The sequence below is a fragment of the Cyprinodon tularosa genome, unplaced genomic scaffold (assembly GCF_016077235.1).
Source record: "Cyprinodon tularosa strain WSP-4 unplaced genomic scaffold, ASM1607723v1 ctg1117, whole genome shotgun sequence".
NCBI lineage: Eukaryota > Metazoa > Chordata > Actinopteri > Cyprinodontiformes > Cyprinodontidae > Cyprinodon > Cyprinodon tularosa.
Window position 1 is genome coordinate 1 of NW_024037913.1, and position 14,494 is coordinate 14,494.

At 38.1% G+C, this 14,494-nt stretch overlaps 1 protein-coding gene across 4 annotated transcripts in view; it reads right to left on the reverse strand.

Annotated features, from left to right (window-relative positions):
* Nucleotides 1–7,620: 7,620 nt before the first annotated feature.
* LOC119792484 (ATP-dependent Clp protease ATP-binding subunit clpX-like, mitochondrial) overlaps nt 7,621–14,494 on the reverse strand; it is a 29,778-nt gene continuing 22,904 nt past the window's right edge. For all 4 annotated transcript variants that reach the window (XM_038299136.1, XM_038299145.1, XM_038299154.1 and 1 more), the window contains 5 exons: nt 12,304–12,468; nt 11,928–12,227; nt 11,759–11,851; nt 11,560–11,666; nt 7,621–8,893 (listed from right to left, as the gene is read on the reverse strand). In XM_038299136.1, coding sequence (XP_038155064.1) covers nt 8,803–8,893; nt 11,560–11,666; nt 11,759–11,851; nt 11,928–12,227; nt 12,304–12,468 — 756 coding nt within the window. In that variant the 3' untranslated portion in view covers nt 7,621–8,802. The remainder of the gene's footprint in view (nt 8,894–11,559; nt 11,667–11,758; nt 11,852–11,927; nt 12,228–12,303; nt 12,469–14,494) is intronic.

Here is a 14,494-nt window from a genome sequence, read left to right on the forward strand (position 1 = left end):
TGATTTTAAAAAGCAGGGGGGGAAAAAAGTAAGGGAATTACTTTACTAAAGTTACTAAAAAGAGTACTTTTGAGAGAAAATTTGTATTTTTGAGTAGTTTGTGAAATATGTCATTTTTACTTTTACTCGAGTAAATTTTAACCTACCGTAAGTAGTTTTACATTGCTACATTTAAAACCCCCTCACGTTACTGAGTAAAAATAAAAAAAAAATACTGATGGTGAAAAAATGAAATGTGGCCCTGCCTTGCATTTAGCCTTTGTATTGTCTCATAATCCAGAGCTGCGCTTCGGAAGATGGCAGCTGGTAATCCCCACTTAGGGAGTATGGATGAGGAAAGGCCAGAAGAGGAAACATATTCTGGAGACGAAAAGCCAGAAAAACCCTCGGCCATATTTGGAAGGATTATTTGTTTTCAAATGCACAAAAGGGAACAATGTGATAATGCAGTGCAACATGTGGCTGCCCAGCAAAACGGAGCTTTCGGCTTTTAAAACATCAACGTCCAATTTACGACTGTTTGTCTGTTGGACAGTAGGATTGAAAATAGTTTGCACTTTATGGTTCAGGTCTTGACTGTCCTTGTGCTGTGAGGAAGTATGTTCTTTAGCCCAGCTGATGGGTTAGCTGATCAGTGTGGATTTCTACTGAAATACGCCTTGAAATCGATTAAAACTCCTTGTGCTCAATTCCATTCATGACTCATCCTTTTTTTGCATTAAATAACTCAAAGTAACTAAGTTACTTTTACTCAAATTACATTTTAAATGAAGTAATTTTGTACTTTTACTTGAGTAAATTTTGAGATTGGTAATTTTACTTTTACTCGGAGTAGAATTTAGGCAAAGTAAAGATACTTTTACTCAATTACAATTTTTTTTAGTACTCTTTCCACCTCTGATTATCAGCGTTCTGATGGCATTTTAGCCAAAGGATTTTTATCAAGAACATAATTAATGTGGACAAATAAGGAATAGTTGTATAAACCATACATGGAACTGAGTTTAATGGGGCCCCCAGGAACCTGGGGCCCCAGGCAGCTGCCTACACCTCAAAAAAAGATATCTAAATAAGTATTTTTTTCTTGCAATAAGTGCATTTTTTCTTGAAATGAGGAGGTAAGTGAGACACTTTGCCATTGGAACAAGACAATTTACATTTAAAATAAGAAAAAACAATTGCCTTGTCTTATTTCAAGAGCATTTTATCTAATTATCTTACTTTAAGAGTAAAAGTACTCATTCCATTGGCAAATTATCTTATTTACCTACTCAAATTAAGATTAAATGCACTTAACTGAAGACATTTTTGCTCATTTCTAGATCGTTTTTGCAGTGTAGTATTGCCTGATGGTAAATCCCCCTTGACTGGATGTTTTGCAGTCTTAGTCTTCATGAGGTTTATTTCCCCGCATTCTCAACAACAACTTCTTCTCATTGGATTAAACGACACGTTTTGGTTTCTTCTAAAAAGGCTGAACAGACGTAAACTCTTCTTTTGTTGAATGTTAAAAGGAAAATTTGAAAACTGCATGATTTCATCATCTACATCTCGATTTATCAAAGAAACTTTTAAACTTAGTGGAAAACAAAGAAAATGACCTCAGTTTCCTGCATGATCTGATGGCAGAGCGGTACACAAATATCAGGTAACATCCATAGCTGTGTCTCTGCTCCCAGTGGTCCCAGAAAGGTCTGAAAAGGAACGTCCTCCAGAATATTCATCACCAACAGTTACCTGAATAGAAGAAGATCACCGTAAACTGGAATCTTTCCAGTTACAAGCCTTTTATTATTATTATTTAAATTAAAATCAATCCACTGGACTTTGTTGCCAAGTCTGAAGATGTTTCTCTTCCATCCAGGAAGCTTTTTCAATTCAAAATGTCAGAAATAGTGTTTAGTTCCAGGTTTTATCCAGCAGTCCAACAAAGCCTGGTTTTAGTTTAGAAAACATGCAAATAGAAACGGATGAACGGGCCCCCCCCCCCCCCCCCCCCCCCCCCCCCCCCCCCCCCCCCTTTGGAATGGGGGTCGTCTATGGGAGCAATATTGCTGCAAAATTATTTGCAGATTTGTGTGTATGTACGAGTGTCTGCAAATGTGTAAATAATTTGTGTGTAATTGATTTGCAAATGTGTAACAAAATCAGTCTGTAAACACAGAGTCACTTAATTCTGTATTTTTGCTTCAACGCCCAGAAATGCAGATTACAGGTTACAAGTCCAGCAGTTTCGTGATTTCTGCAACACTTCTGCCGTGTGAAATCTGCAAATACGTGTGTAACACCTTGATTTGCTGCCCTGAGCGCAGGCTCGCAGGCTTATTGTGTCTGTTTCTCATAAAATCAGTTTTTCTGACCCTCCCGAATTACTTCTAAGATATCACAGAAAAAGTTTTGAATTGGAAAAAAATTTATTTTGATTATCCGGATTGATATTTTAAGACGGAGGTCTTCAACAGGGGGTCCATGACCCTTAGAGGGTCCACGGAGGTAATGCATGGGGGCGAAAGTTTTATATTCCTCCCTGCAATTTTTTGCAACTAATTGAGATGTCTTTAAATCCAGATTAACATGAATCCAGCAGACTGTAGTAAACAGATAAATGGAGGCAGAAGATGTCTTTCAGTCATCAATGCTCACATTCAGAGACACACAGGAGCTCTTTCAAGCTGGGCACCGTTTCATTCACAACACCTGTCCCATCAACCAGGGAGCAGAAATACTTTAATAATCCCAGGGAGGGATTACTTTAGTTACATTACTCCATCTGTAATAGGGTGACTATAGGACCAGTTTGATAGAACACTATTTCATACAATTTATATAATTATTTTTTTATTTATCCTTTATTTAACCAGGTAATACCCATTGAGATAAAAAAAATCTCTTTTGCAAGGGAGACCTGGCCAAGATAGGCATCAAAATTACATCACATTATTACAAAAGTACAAAGACACACACATAAAAGCCAAATATGCACTTACAATAAAATTTCAATTTAAAACATTGACATGTGAGGGAGTCCGACTCAAAACATCTCATTCTCAGCTTAAAAGTATTCAAAGGAACCAATTTACTAAGTTTCACGTAATTTTGCAGCAAATTCCATGTAAAGGGAGCAGAGTAAGCAAAGGCGTTTTTACCCAGCTCAGTACCGACATATGGGACGGAAAACAAGACAACAGCCTGAGAACGGAGAGAGTAATGACCAGTACTTTCATAAGAAGTGAACATAAATAAGATGGAAGCGCACCAAGAATAGCCTTATATATAAATTAGGGATGCACGATATAATCGGCCCTCTATCGGTATCGGCCTTAAAACTGAATATCGGACATCGGCCACCCCACCGATATTTAACCCGATATTTGATCAGCTTCTGAGTTTCTAAAGTCTAAAAAAATAAATAAATACTACTTCTTCTTCTTCTAAAAACCTATTTTTTACAGACTTAAAAACTTCGAAAGACGAGGGAAAAAATATTGATCCATTAAAATATCCCAATATCTTCATACGCTGATATATTGCCATTTAAAAACACCATATCAATCTCTTTTACTAATGAAATATTGCTATATGTCATCGTTATGCTACGAAATCCCCCGAAAATTCACGAAATGTTGCCATATTTTTATATGTTGATATATTGACGCGGTATCGATCTATTTTACTAACAAAATCTCACAAGAATTTGCAAAATATCACGAGAGTTTGTAACAGAACGATGAAATTTCACCAGATTTTGAAAGTAAAATAGATCGATACCACGTTTTTAAAAATCAATTTGATATCAGCAAATGAAAATATATTTGAGTATATTATTTTTCAAAGTGTCAGAAATGAATAACAAAACTGCTATTTTCAATGACTACTTATTTTTGTCCAGCTTTAACATCGGTATCGATATCGGTTATCGGCTACATGAGTTTTAAAATATCGGATATCGGCCAAAATCCCAATATCCTGCATCCCTATTATAAATATATACAGACCACCCTACACCAGAATACAGACACAGTGATGGGTGCGAGCTTTACAATTAGTAATAAATCTCAATGATGCGTGATAGGCTGCGTCAATCATCTGCAGGCATTAAGCAGATGAATGCTTATATATCACCATAGTCCAGCACGGTTAAAGAAGTGGATGCCACCAACCATTTTTTTTTACATTAAAAGAAAAGCTTATTTACAGCTTATTGCGAAAGTAAATAATAATTTATTTCTTGGCTTGGAAAACATTGAAGAACGCTGATTTAGGAGATCTGAAATTATATTATGATTAATCCCGTATATTTCTGACAGTTTGAATAAAAAAAGTTTCCTGGATGGGAAACGAAACGTCTGTAGCTTAAGCCAAATCACCCCCGTTCCAAAGGGGGGGACCCGTTCGTCCGTTTTAATTTGCATATTTTCTAAACAAAAACAAGGTTTTGTTTTTGGTCTGCTCTATAAAACCTGGAACTCAACGTTATTTCTGACATTTTGAATTGAAAAGCTTCCTGGATGGTAGAGAAACGTCTTCAATTTTGGAAACAAAGTCCAGTGGATTGTTTTTCTTTTACTTTTTTGGAACGACTGAGAATCTTCACCAGCGTTTGTATAATAATGTTTTTCTTACCTGTGCCAGGTACTATCTAACAGGTCTGCAGCAGTCAGAGTCACAGTCTGGAGTAAAATGGCTTTGACACAAACATCCTCATGTGTGATAAGCCTCTTCATCACTAAGTCTCTGACATCATCCCCGAGTTTGTTTACCACTGCAGACGCCTGATATAATCCATCATGCAAAAGATCTACACTGGAAAAAATAATGCAACCGCTTTTGGCATTTACCTCATCATATTTAGTTACTTTAACACCATGTTTGCAGAGTATGACATAAAACAATTGGTTAACACTGGAAAAAAAAATCAATATCTAGATAAGTCATTTTCACTTAAAATAAGTGCATTTGTTCTTGGATTGAGGAGGAAGAAGAGACATTTTGCCAATGGAACAAGACAATTTACATTTAAAATAAGAAAACACAATTACATTGTCTTATTTCAAGTGCATATTACCTAATTATCTTATTTTAAGAGCGAAAATACTCGTTCCATTGGCAAACTATCTCATTTACCTGCTCAAATTAAGGGTAAATACACTTAATTTAAGACATTTTTATTTATTTCTAGATCGTTTTTCCACTGGAAGTAACTAAATATGATGAAGTAAATGCCAAAAGCGGTTGCATTATTTTTTTTCAGTGTACTATAAATAACTTTTAATCATAAACACCCAAATTACCACAAATACTGCAGAGAGAAAAAAGTTTTTATTGCAGTTACGTGTGGCGTCCCTCAGGGGTCAGTCCTCGGCCCCATCCTCTTCATCCTTCACCTCACCCCCCTTGGTCAAATCATCAGCCTCCACAATATCTCATTCCACTACTATGCTGATGACATACAGCTCTATGTAAATGTCACAGCTGACCCCCCACCCTCACAGTCATCCCCATCAAAACTCACCACCTGTCTGGAGGAGATAAAGGTATGGATTAGTGATGCACGATATTGGGATTTTGGCCGATATCCGATATTTTAAAACTCATGTAGCCGATAACCGATATCGATACCGATGTTAAAGCTGGACAAAAATAAGTAGTCATTGAAAATAGCAGTTTTGTTATTCATTTCTGACACTTTGAAAAATAATATACTCAAATATATTTTCATATGCTGATATCAAATAGATTTTTAAAAACGCGGTATCGATCTATTTTACTTTCAAAATCTGGTGAAATTTCATCGTTCTGTTACAAACTCTCGTGATATTTTGCAAATTCTTGTGAGATTTTGTTAGTAAAATAGATCGATACCGCGTCAATATATCAACATATAAAAATATGGCAACATTTGGTGAATTTTCGGGGGATTTCGTAGCATAACGATGACATATAGCAATATTTCATTAGTAAAAGAGATTGATATGGTGTTTTTAAATGGCAATATATCAGCATATGAAGATATTGGGATATTTTAATGGATCAATATTTTTTCCCTCGTCTTTAGAAGTTTTTAAGTCTGTAAAAAAGAAGTTTTTGAGGAAGAAGAAGAAGTAGTATTTTCTTTTTTTTTTTAGACTTTAAAAACTCAGAAGCTGATCAAATATCGGGTTAAATATCGGTGGGGTGGCCGATGTCCGATATTCAGTTTTAAGGCCGATACCGATAGGGGGCCCATTATATCGTGCATCTCTAGTATGGATGGAGGAAAACTTTCTTCAACTAAATAGCTCCAAAACCAAAGCCATCCTGGCTGGAACTCCTCATCAAACTAAATCATTAACCATAACCAGCATCACTTTTTCTGGTACTAACATTCCGCTTTCATCAACCGTTAGTAATCTTGGTGTAAGAATGGACTCACTACTCACTTTTGAAGCCCACATAAATCAATTATGCAAGACTTCTTTCTACCACCTCCGTAACATCTCCAAACTCCGTAACATTCTCTCCCTCCCAGACGCCGAGAAGCTGCTCCATGCCTTGGTCTCCTCCAGACTCGACTATTGCAACGCACTTCTCATTGGGATCCCTAGAAAGAGTCTGCAGAGGCTTCAGTACGTTCAAAACTCTGCAGCTGGGATCCTGATGAGAAACATGAGCACATTACCCCCGTTCTCCATTCACTACACTGGCTTCCCATCCCCACCAGCATAGAATACAAGGTCTCCCTCCTCACACATCAATGCATCCATGGACATGCCCCCCCCCTACCTCAAAGAACTTATCAAGCCACAGAAGACGTCCGGCTCCCTTCGCTCCACTCACTCAAACCTGCTACACTTTCCCAGAATCAGACTCATGACGATGGAGCATTATGTGCTGCTGCCTCACGTCTGTGGAATTCCCTCCCCGACACCTTGAGGGCTCCTCAGTCCACTGACTGTTTTAAAAAAGGCCTTAAAACATTTATTTTTAGCAAAACTTTTGGTCCCCTTTAGATGTTTCTTTTTTCTCTTTTAAAACAGCTTTTATTATTTTATTTTTATTTCTTTTATCTCTATGTATTTCTTTTTTAATGCTTTTTTGTAGCACTTTGAGGCCTTTTTTACGGAAGAGGATTAGGGCCACTGAAAAAAAAAAACGCTAACTGATTTATTTTTTTTTTTTCAGTATAGTATGGGAAAAAAGTCAGAATTCTGACTTTAATCTCAGAATTCTGACTTTTTCCCCCATGTTAAACTGAAATAAAATTTAAAAATCAGTTAGCGTTTTTTTTTTTTCAGTGGCCCTAATCCTCTTTTTTTACTTTTTGGTGAAAAGTGCATTATAAATTAAATGAATGATTATTATTATTTTAAATAGATTACTATAATCATTTTTTCTAACTTATTAAATGAATGAACTTTATTCTGACTGTGTTTTTTAACTTTATTATGTAATTTCTAATGAAATCTAAAGAGGCGGGATTAAAGAAATGCTGATGTATCAGGAAACGAAGGCACAGCACGATACTTTCCAGAGATTAGCCGGTTACATAAAGCTGACAGCCGGTCAGTGCCGTGCAACATCACATTGTTCACCCGGACTCACTATTCAGTTTCCAGCTTAGAAGAAAAGAAATTCAGAAACTCAGGTATAGATTTTATTTATATATTTTTACACGATCACAATGAATTTAGGATTCACAAGCTTTTGAGAGGGGAGTTTTATTTTAATATCATTTCTGTAACAGACGTCTGAAATTACAGCAGCTTAGAGCTTCACAGAGAGAGAAAAAAAAGAAAGTTAAAGCAAAGAGGAGACGGAGCGCGTTTCAGCACAGCAGCCTGGTGAGTCAGAGACCTTGTGGACGGCGTCTCCATGAAACAGAAGCACAGAGGTACCGTCTGGTAACAGGATGTGACATCACAGGACGTGAGGTGCCATTTGGACACAGGTGCAACACAGAAAGAAAGTATCTGCAGCTCTACGGAGGGAGTCTGGTTATTTTCATGATTTGCAAATGAAAACAAACCCGGATTGAAAGAGGTTGAAAACTACAAAGCAAACAGAGGTTTTTAGAAAAGGTGCAGGGTTTGGTCTGCTAAATGTCTTCGTTCTGTGAATCCAGCCACTCCGAGGTCCAGACGGAAACGGATTCCTAAGGAGCTGGACATTAGAACATTAAGAAAACGGATGTTTCACCTGCCGTGTTCGATGTGCTGGTGTGTTTTTCAACCTCCATGTATTACAAACCGCTTACAAACGATACTTGTGCAGCTTAGCTTAACATTTACAACCGATTTCCCCTCCAGCACCGTTATCACAACGGTGGCAAAGGAAGAAACATCAAAATATTGATGCGTTTTGTGGAATATCACGCCCTTGTGATTTAAGGCATTTCTCGACACGTTAACGTCACGCCAGCCGCCCCTCAGACTTCACGTCTAAAATATGATCCCATTAACGCCGTCTGCTTCCCCTCCCATTACAACCAATCAGCACAAAAAGAGGATACAAACTACCTACAAATATTTTTTTCTTTTTTTTTTTTGAATAAAATCTTATCTTTATATAGATAAAATGTTAACAATCCCCAGAGATTGAAATATGTGATAAAAAGGTCCACACTGGGTGCACCGCTAGAGATTTATTATCCCACACAAAGACACCCAAAGGTTGTTACTCTCTCTCAGCTTCTTCATCACGAAGCGTCCATGGTTTCGTTTGTCAGGTGAAGTAATAAAAATAAGGGCTGGAACCGAACGCGGTATCCAGAGGGGGGGGAGTTCGTGGGAGTCGAATGATTTCAGGTGAAATGAGAGACGTGGTTCAGTTGTTGGCGGCGTCAGCCTGCCGAGGCCAGTTCTCCTCCTCCATGCCGGAGTCGTACTCCTCCTCTGATGAATCCTTGGCCGGGGCTCTGAAACACAAACGTAAACTCCAATTTAACGCCTTAAACCCGGCCGGCCCGGTACCGGGCCCAGCTGACACCTGCTCATGTTTATCTGTTTATAGAAATGACCAAAACTCAGTCACATGGTGTTTCATCCACACAAATGTCTAAAAAATATCTTAAAATAATTTTTTCATAGCTGTGTAAACAGATTAAATGAGATTTAAAATCTGACTCTGCCGATTCATTTCTAGCCCCGCCCCCTAATGGCCGCCATCATTGGAAAGTAAAGGGTTAGACCTTTCCAATGAGGGGTCAGAGGACACTGTGCGACCATTTCAGGTGATGTAACGGCCGTGCGTTCCATGAGCTGCTCTGTTATTCTTATTTTCTATTCAGTTTGGTGATTTTATTGGTAAATTTCAATGAAACGACTAAATCTGAGGAGCAAAGGTTTTGCCTCGTGCAATAATGGAAATCAGCATATTTTTCCTGATCAGATTCCCTTTCATAAAATGCAATTTTGCGCTTTTGGCATTGTTCTAAAATCACATTTCCGCCTGCCCCATTTAAACCTTTGAGGAACAAACATGCTTAAACTTATTCAGTCCAAATTTGCTTGAGTTATGGTCAAGATGTGGATCTATAAATTCTGACAGTTCATCCAAAGTTTCAAATGCAGGAATTAAAGCAAAACATCCTGAGCTTGAAACTTTTTTGACACAGGCAAGAAATATATATATATATATATATATATATATATATATATATATTTTTTTTTTTTTTTTTTTTTTTTTTTTTAAAGGAATAGTACACCCAAAACATGATTAGCCTTCATTTTCTACTCACCCCCATGCTGAACAACACTCTGGAGTACTTTTTTGATATCTCAAATGCATCTGGAGATCTGGGAGGCTTCTTGCTGTCTGCTGACATTCAAATAATGGAGGTCTATGGCGCCCGAGGCAGAAAGGTCCATAAAAGTCCATAAAAATGTGTCAATATTCCTCCATACTGCTCGTCCAATGTATTCCAAGTGTCCTGAGTGGGTAGCGTCCAGAATTTACTGGAAACGAAGTCATTTAGAATGTTTTTAGAGCATAAACAGTAGTGTATAGGATTTCCTGAAAGCGCGTTCACGACGCTACGGAAACCGCGGCAGACCAAACCAGATGAAAGTGCCCATTCAGCTCGGCAAAGAACTCATGCTCTTCCTCAACACTGAAGTCCTCAGACATTTTTCTTTCGTTGTTTCTTTCTTTGCACAGGTAAACAGCACATTTCTTCTTCTACGCTTGCATTATCGGCAGAGCAGACGCTGAATGCGCACTTTCATCTGGTTTGGTCTGCCGCGGTTTCCGTAGACTCGTGAACGCGCTTTCAGGAAATCCTATACACTACTGTTTATGCTCTAAAAACATTCTAAATGACTTCGTTTCGAGTAAATTCTGGACGCTACCCACTCAGGACACTTGGAATACATTGGACGAGCAGTATGGAGGAATATTGACACGTTTTTTGTGGACTTTTATGGACCTTTCTGTCTCGGGCGCCATAGACCTCCATTATTTGAATGTCAGCAGACAGCAAGAAGCCTCCCAGATCTCCAGATGCATTTGAGATATCAAAAAAGTACTCCAGAGTGTTGTTCAGCATGGGGGTGAGTAGAAAATGAAGGCTAATCATGTTTTGGGTGTACTATTCCTTTAAGGCTGGGCAAGTTAGCTCGTTATTATTACGTTAACTCATCAATCAATTAACGCCAACAATTATTTTATCTCGTATTAACGCAGTTTTTATTATTTCTTTTATTACTGTAAAAGTCTGTTGCTCCCAGGCTTTTATTTGGTAAAACTGAAAGTACCGGAAGTTTAGGAACCGTTAGATGCAGCGTGTGGGAGAAGTATAGATAAACAAAGGCAAGAGAAGCTAACAAACGCCATAGCGAAGCGGATAGCTACAGACTGCAGGCCAATTAGTATATTTACAGACTATTTCCCTGCACAGTAAATCCCAGCAGTGAACTTTTTTTTGTTCTTCACTTAGGGACATTTGGTACTAGACTGGTTATGCTGCTCTCTGATAAAAGAAAATGTTTCTGCTGGTACCTCAGAAATTGCCTGTTTTAATGTTACGATTGTGACTCAGGATTTTGTGGGCTGTTTTTATTTAACTGCTACTGTATAAACAAAATGCTGATGTTAAGTGTTTGCATGGCACTTCCTTTAATATGGCAGAACATTTAAAATAAAATTGTGCTATACACTACTTTTGAATTCATTATTGTTTTTTGCGTATAAAAATGTGATTAATCATCATTAATCAACTTTTAATTGTCAACCAGCCCTAATATATATATATATATATATATATTTATTTATTTATTGAATATCCCAGGCCTCTGGCAGAGGACCCGAGCTTGGGTTGCGTTCGTTCACTGCGACACACGCAGACCACCTGGTTTCTGAGCATAAATCAGCCTGTAATGGCGTCATGCGAATTTGAACTTGATGGTTGCAATAGAGTCATTTTAACTATTGTGAGTTAAATAAAATAAACTTCAGATCCATCGAGTATATTCCGTATATCGCCAAGCCCGAGCTGCAATATGAAAAGACTTAATAGGTATGGACATCTATGCAATAAGCCAATATCTGTTTGTTTTTTTGTCCAGAAAGCAGTGAAGTACTGACCGGATGTATCTGGGCTGCGATTTTCCCTGAACCACATCTTTGTCCAGTTCAACAGCAGCGATGTCGGAGTGAGGCACCTCAAACATGGGCTCAAGAAGAAGTTTCTCCTGTATTTGTAGGAACAATAGGTTCACAATATTACAGAGGATTGAAAGCAGGAAACGTTAAAGAATGAAAACTTTGATGGAAAGTGACGAACCATGATGGATCTGAGGCCACGAGCTCCGGTTTTTCTCTCCAAGGCCAATCTGGCGATGGCTCTCAAGGCATCCGGGGTCACATTCAGCTCGCACTACGGATCAAAACACACGCTCCATTAGGTTGCTACCTCTGTGACGCCACTGGGCAAAACTAACCAGCGTCCTCACTTTGTCCATGCTGAACAGAGCCTGGTACTGAGGAACCACAGCGTTCCGCGGTTCGGTCAGGATTCGGACCAGCGTGTCCTCATCCAAGCTGTGCAGAGGAACCACGACGGGAAGACGGCCGACGAACTCCGGGATCATTCCAAACTCGATCAGGTCCCTCGCCTCCACGTGCTTTAGGAGCCGGTCCTTCTCCTCGATCTCCGCCACGGCGTCCGTTTCGCCGCTGCTGTTGGCCAGGTCCGCTGCAGCGGCCGCTCGGCGCCCTTTCCCCAAGTTAGACGGCGTTCCAAATCCCAAATACTAAAACAGATTAAAAAAAGAAACCAATCAGAGATGAAGCGATGCGTCGTCTAGGAATTAGGCAGGTTCCCTTTACCTTTTCATTCTTTCTTCGGCTTATAATCCTGTCGAGGCCGTTGAAAGCTCCCGACGCAACAAACAGAATGTTGGTTGTGTCGACCTGAACCGTTTCGCCTCTTAGTTTTCTAGAGTTTTTCTCTGGAACGTTGACGATTGTTCCCTCCAAGAGTTTCAGCAAACCCTGCAGTGGAAGAAGAAAAATAAATAGCAATATTTGGTCGTATAAAGAGAGGAATAAAATAAGTTTATGGCTTTTAAATCAGCTGTGTGATTTAGAAAAAGGAGCCTTTGAAAAAAAAGATACTACAATACATGGATGGCGACCTCACAACTATTAGCATAACTAAACATCTAAATAAGTCACTTTTTCGTAAAATAAGTGCATTTTTTCTTGAATTGAGGAGGTGAGTGAGACACTCTGAAAATGGAACAAGACAATTTATATTTAAATTAAGAAAAACGTCAACCTAAGTGTCCTGTCACACCTTGCTGATTCAGCCAGCCTATGCCCGACGTCCCAGGATCTCCTAAAACGCTGCCATACGCTGAACTTTCTGTGGAGTTTTTTTCTATTTTGGGCGTATTCATAACGAGTCCAGAACTAATGTCCAACGACAGCCTAACTTCTGCATAAAGCACGGCAGCATAATTCCCAGGAAATGATGCACAACAGCAACAGTTAAAGCTGCTTCCCTCGGGTGCAGAGCAGCGATTCAACCGGAGACGCCGGGCCTGCAGAAAAACATACTGGTATAGAGGAATTAAGCTGTTTACTGCCCGAGAGAGAAAGAAAGAAATAAAGAAAAACAAAGAAACAAAGACAGAAGGAAACAAGGAAAGAAAGAAACAAAGAAAGAAACAAACAAAGAAACAAACAAAGAAAGAAACAAGTAAAGAAAGAAAGAAACAAAGAAAGAAAAACAAAGAAACAAAGAAAGAAAGAAAAACAAACAAATAAAGACAGAAGGAAACAAGGAAAGAAACAAAGAAAAACAAAGAAAGAAAGAAACAAAGAAAGAAAGAAAAACAAACAAAGACAGAAGGAAACAAGGAAAGAAACAAAGACAGAAAGAAAAACAAAGAAAGAAACAAAGACAGAAGGAAACAAGGAAAGAAAGAAACAAAGAAAGAAAGAAAAACAAACAAAGAAACAAAGAAAGAAACAAGTAAAGAAAGAAAGAAACAAAGAAAGAAAGAAAAACAAACAAACAAAGACAGAAGGAAACAAGGAAAGAAACAAAGAAAGAAACAAAGAAACAAAAAGAAACAAAGACAGAAAGAAAAACAAAGAAAGAAACAAAGACAGAAGGAAACAAGGAAAGAAAGAAACAAAGAAACAAACAAAGACAGAAGGAAACAAGGAAAGAAAGAAAGAATGAAACAAACAAAGAAACAAACAAAGAAACAAAAAGAAACAAAGACAGAAAGAAAAACAAAGAAAGAAACAAAGACAGAAGGAAACAAGGAAAGAAAAGAAAGAAAGAAACAAAGATACAAAGGCAGAAGGAAACAAGGAAAGAAAGAAAGAATGAAACAAACAAAGAAACAAACAAAGAAACAAAAAGAAACAAAGACAGAAAGAAAAACAAAGAAAGAAACAAAGACAGAAGGAAACAAGGAAAGAAAAGAAAGAAAGAAACAAAGAAACAAAGGCAGAAGGAAACAAGGAAAGAAAGAAAGAATGAAACAAACAAAGAAACAAACAAAGAAACAAACAAAGAAACAAAAAGAAACAAAGACAGAAAGAAAAACAAAGAAAGAAACAAAGACAGAAGGAAACAAGGAAAGAAAAGAAAGAAAGAAACAAAGAAACAAAGGCAGAAGGAAACAAGGAAAGAAAGAAAGAATGAAACAAAGAAAGAAAGAAACAAAGAAAGGAACCGACACTGAACGGATGTCAGCCATCACATGACTGACCTGGAACTGACGGCCCACATATGGCAGACGCTGGAATACGGCGGGAATTTTCGCTCAAAATTTCTCGTCGTACTCGCCGTATGTTGCCACATTTCAGCGTGCTCATAACTTATCCAACATATGGCAGCGTTTTTCCCAGATTTTCTGAACATCAGTCATTGCTGGTCTAAATCATCAAGGTGTGACATGGTCTTTAGTTAAAAAAGAAAAAAACAGTTTTTAAAATCTATATCAGTAAACTACAGAAGCAGAGAGCGGTCGTGTCCCTCCGATTTTCACTTTTTCACTGT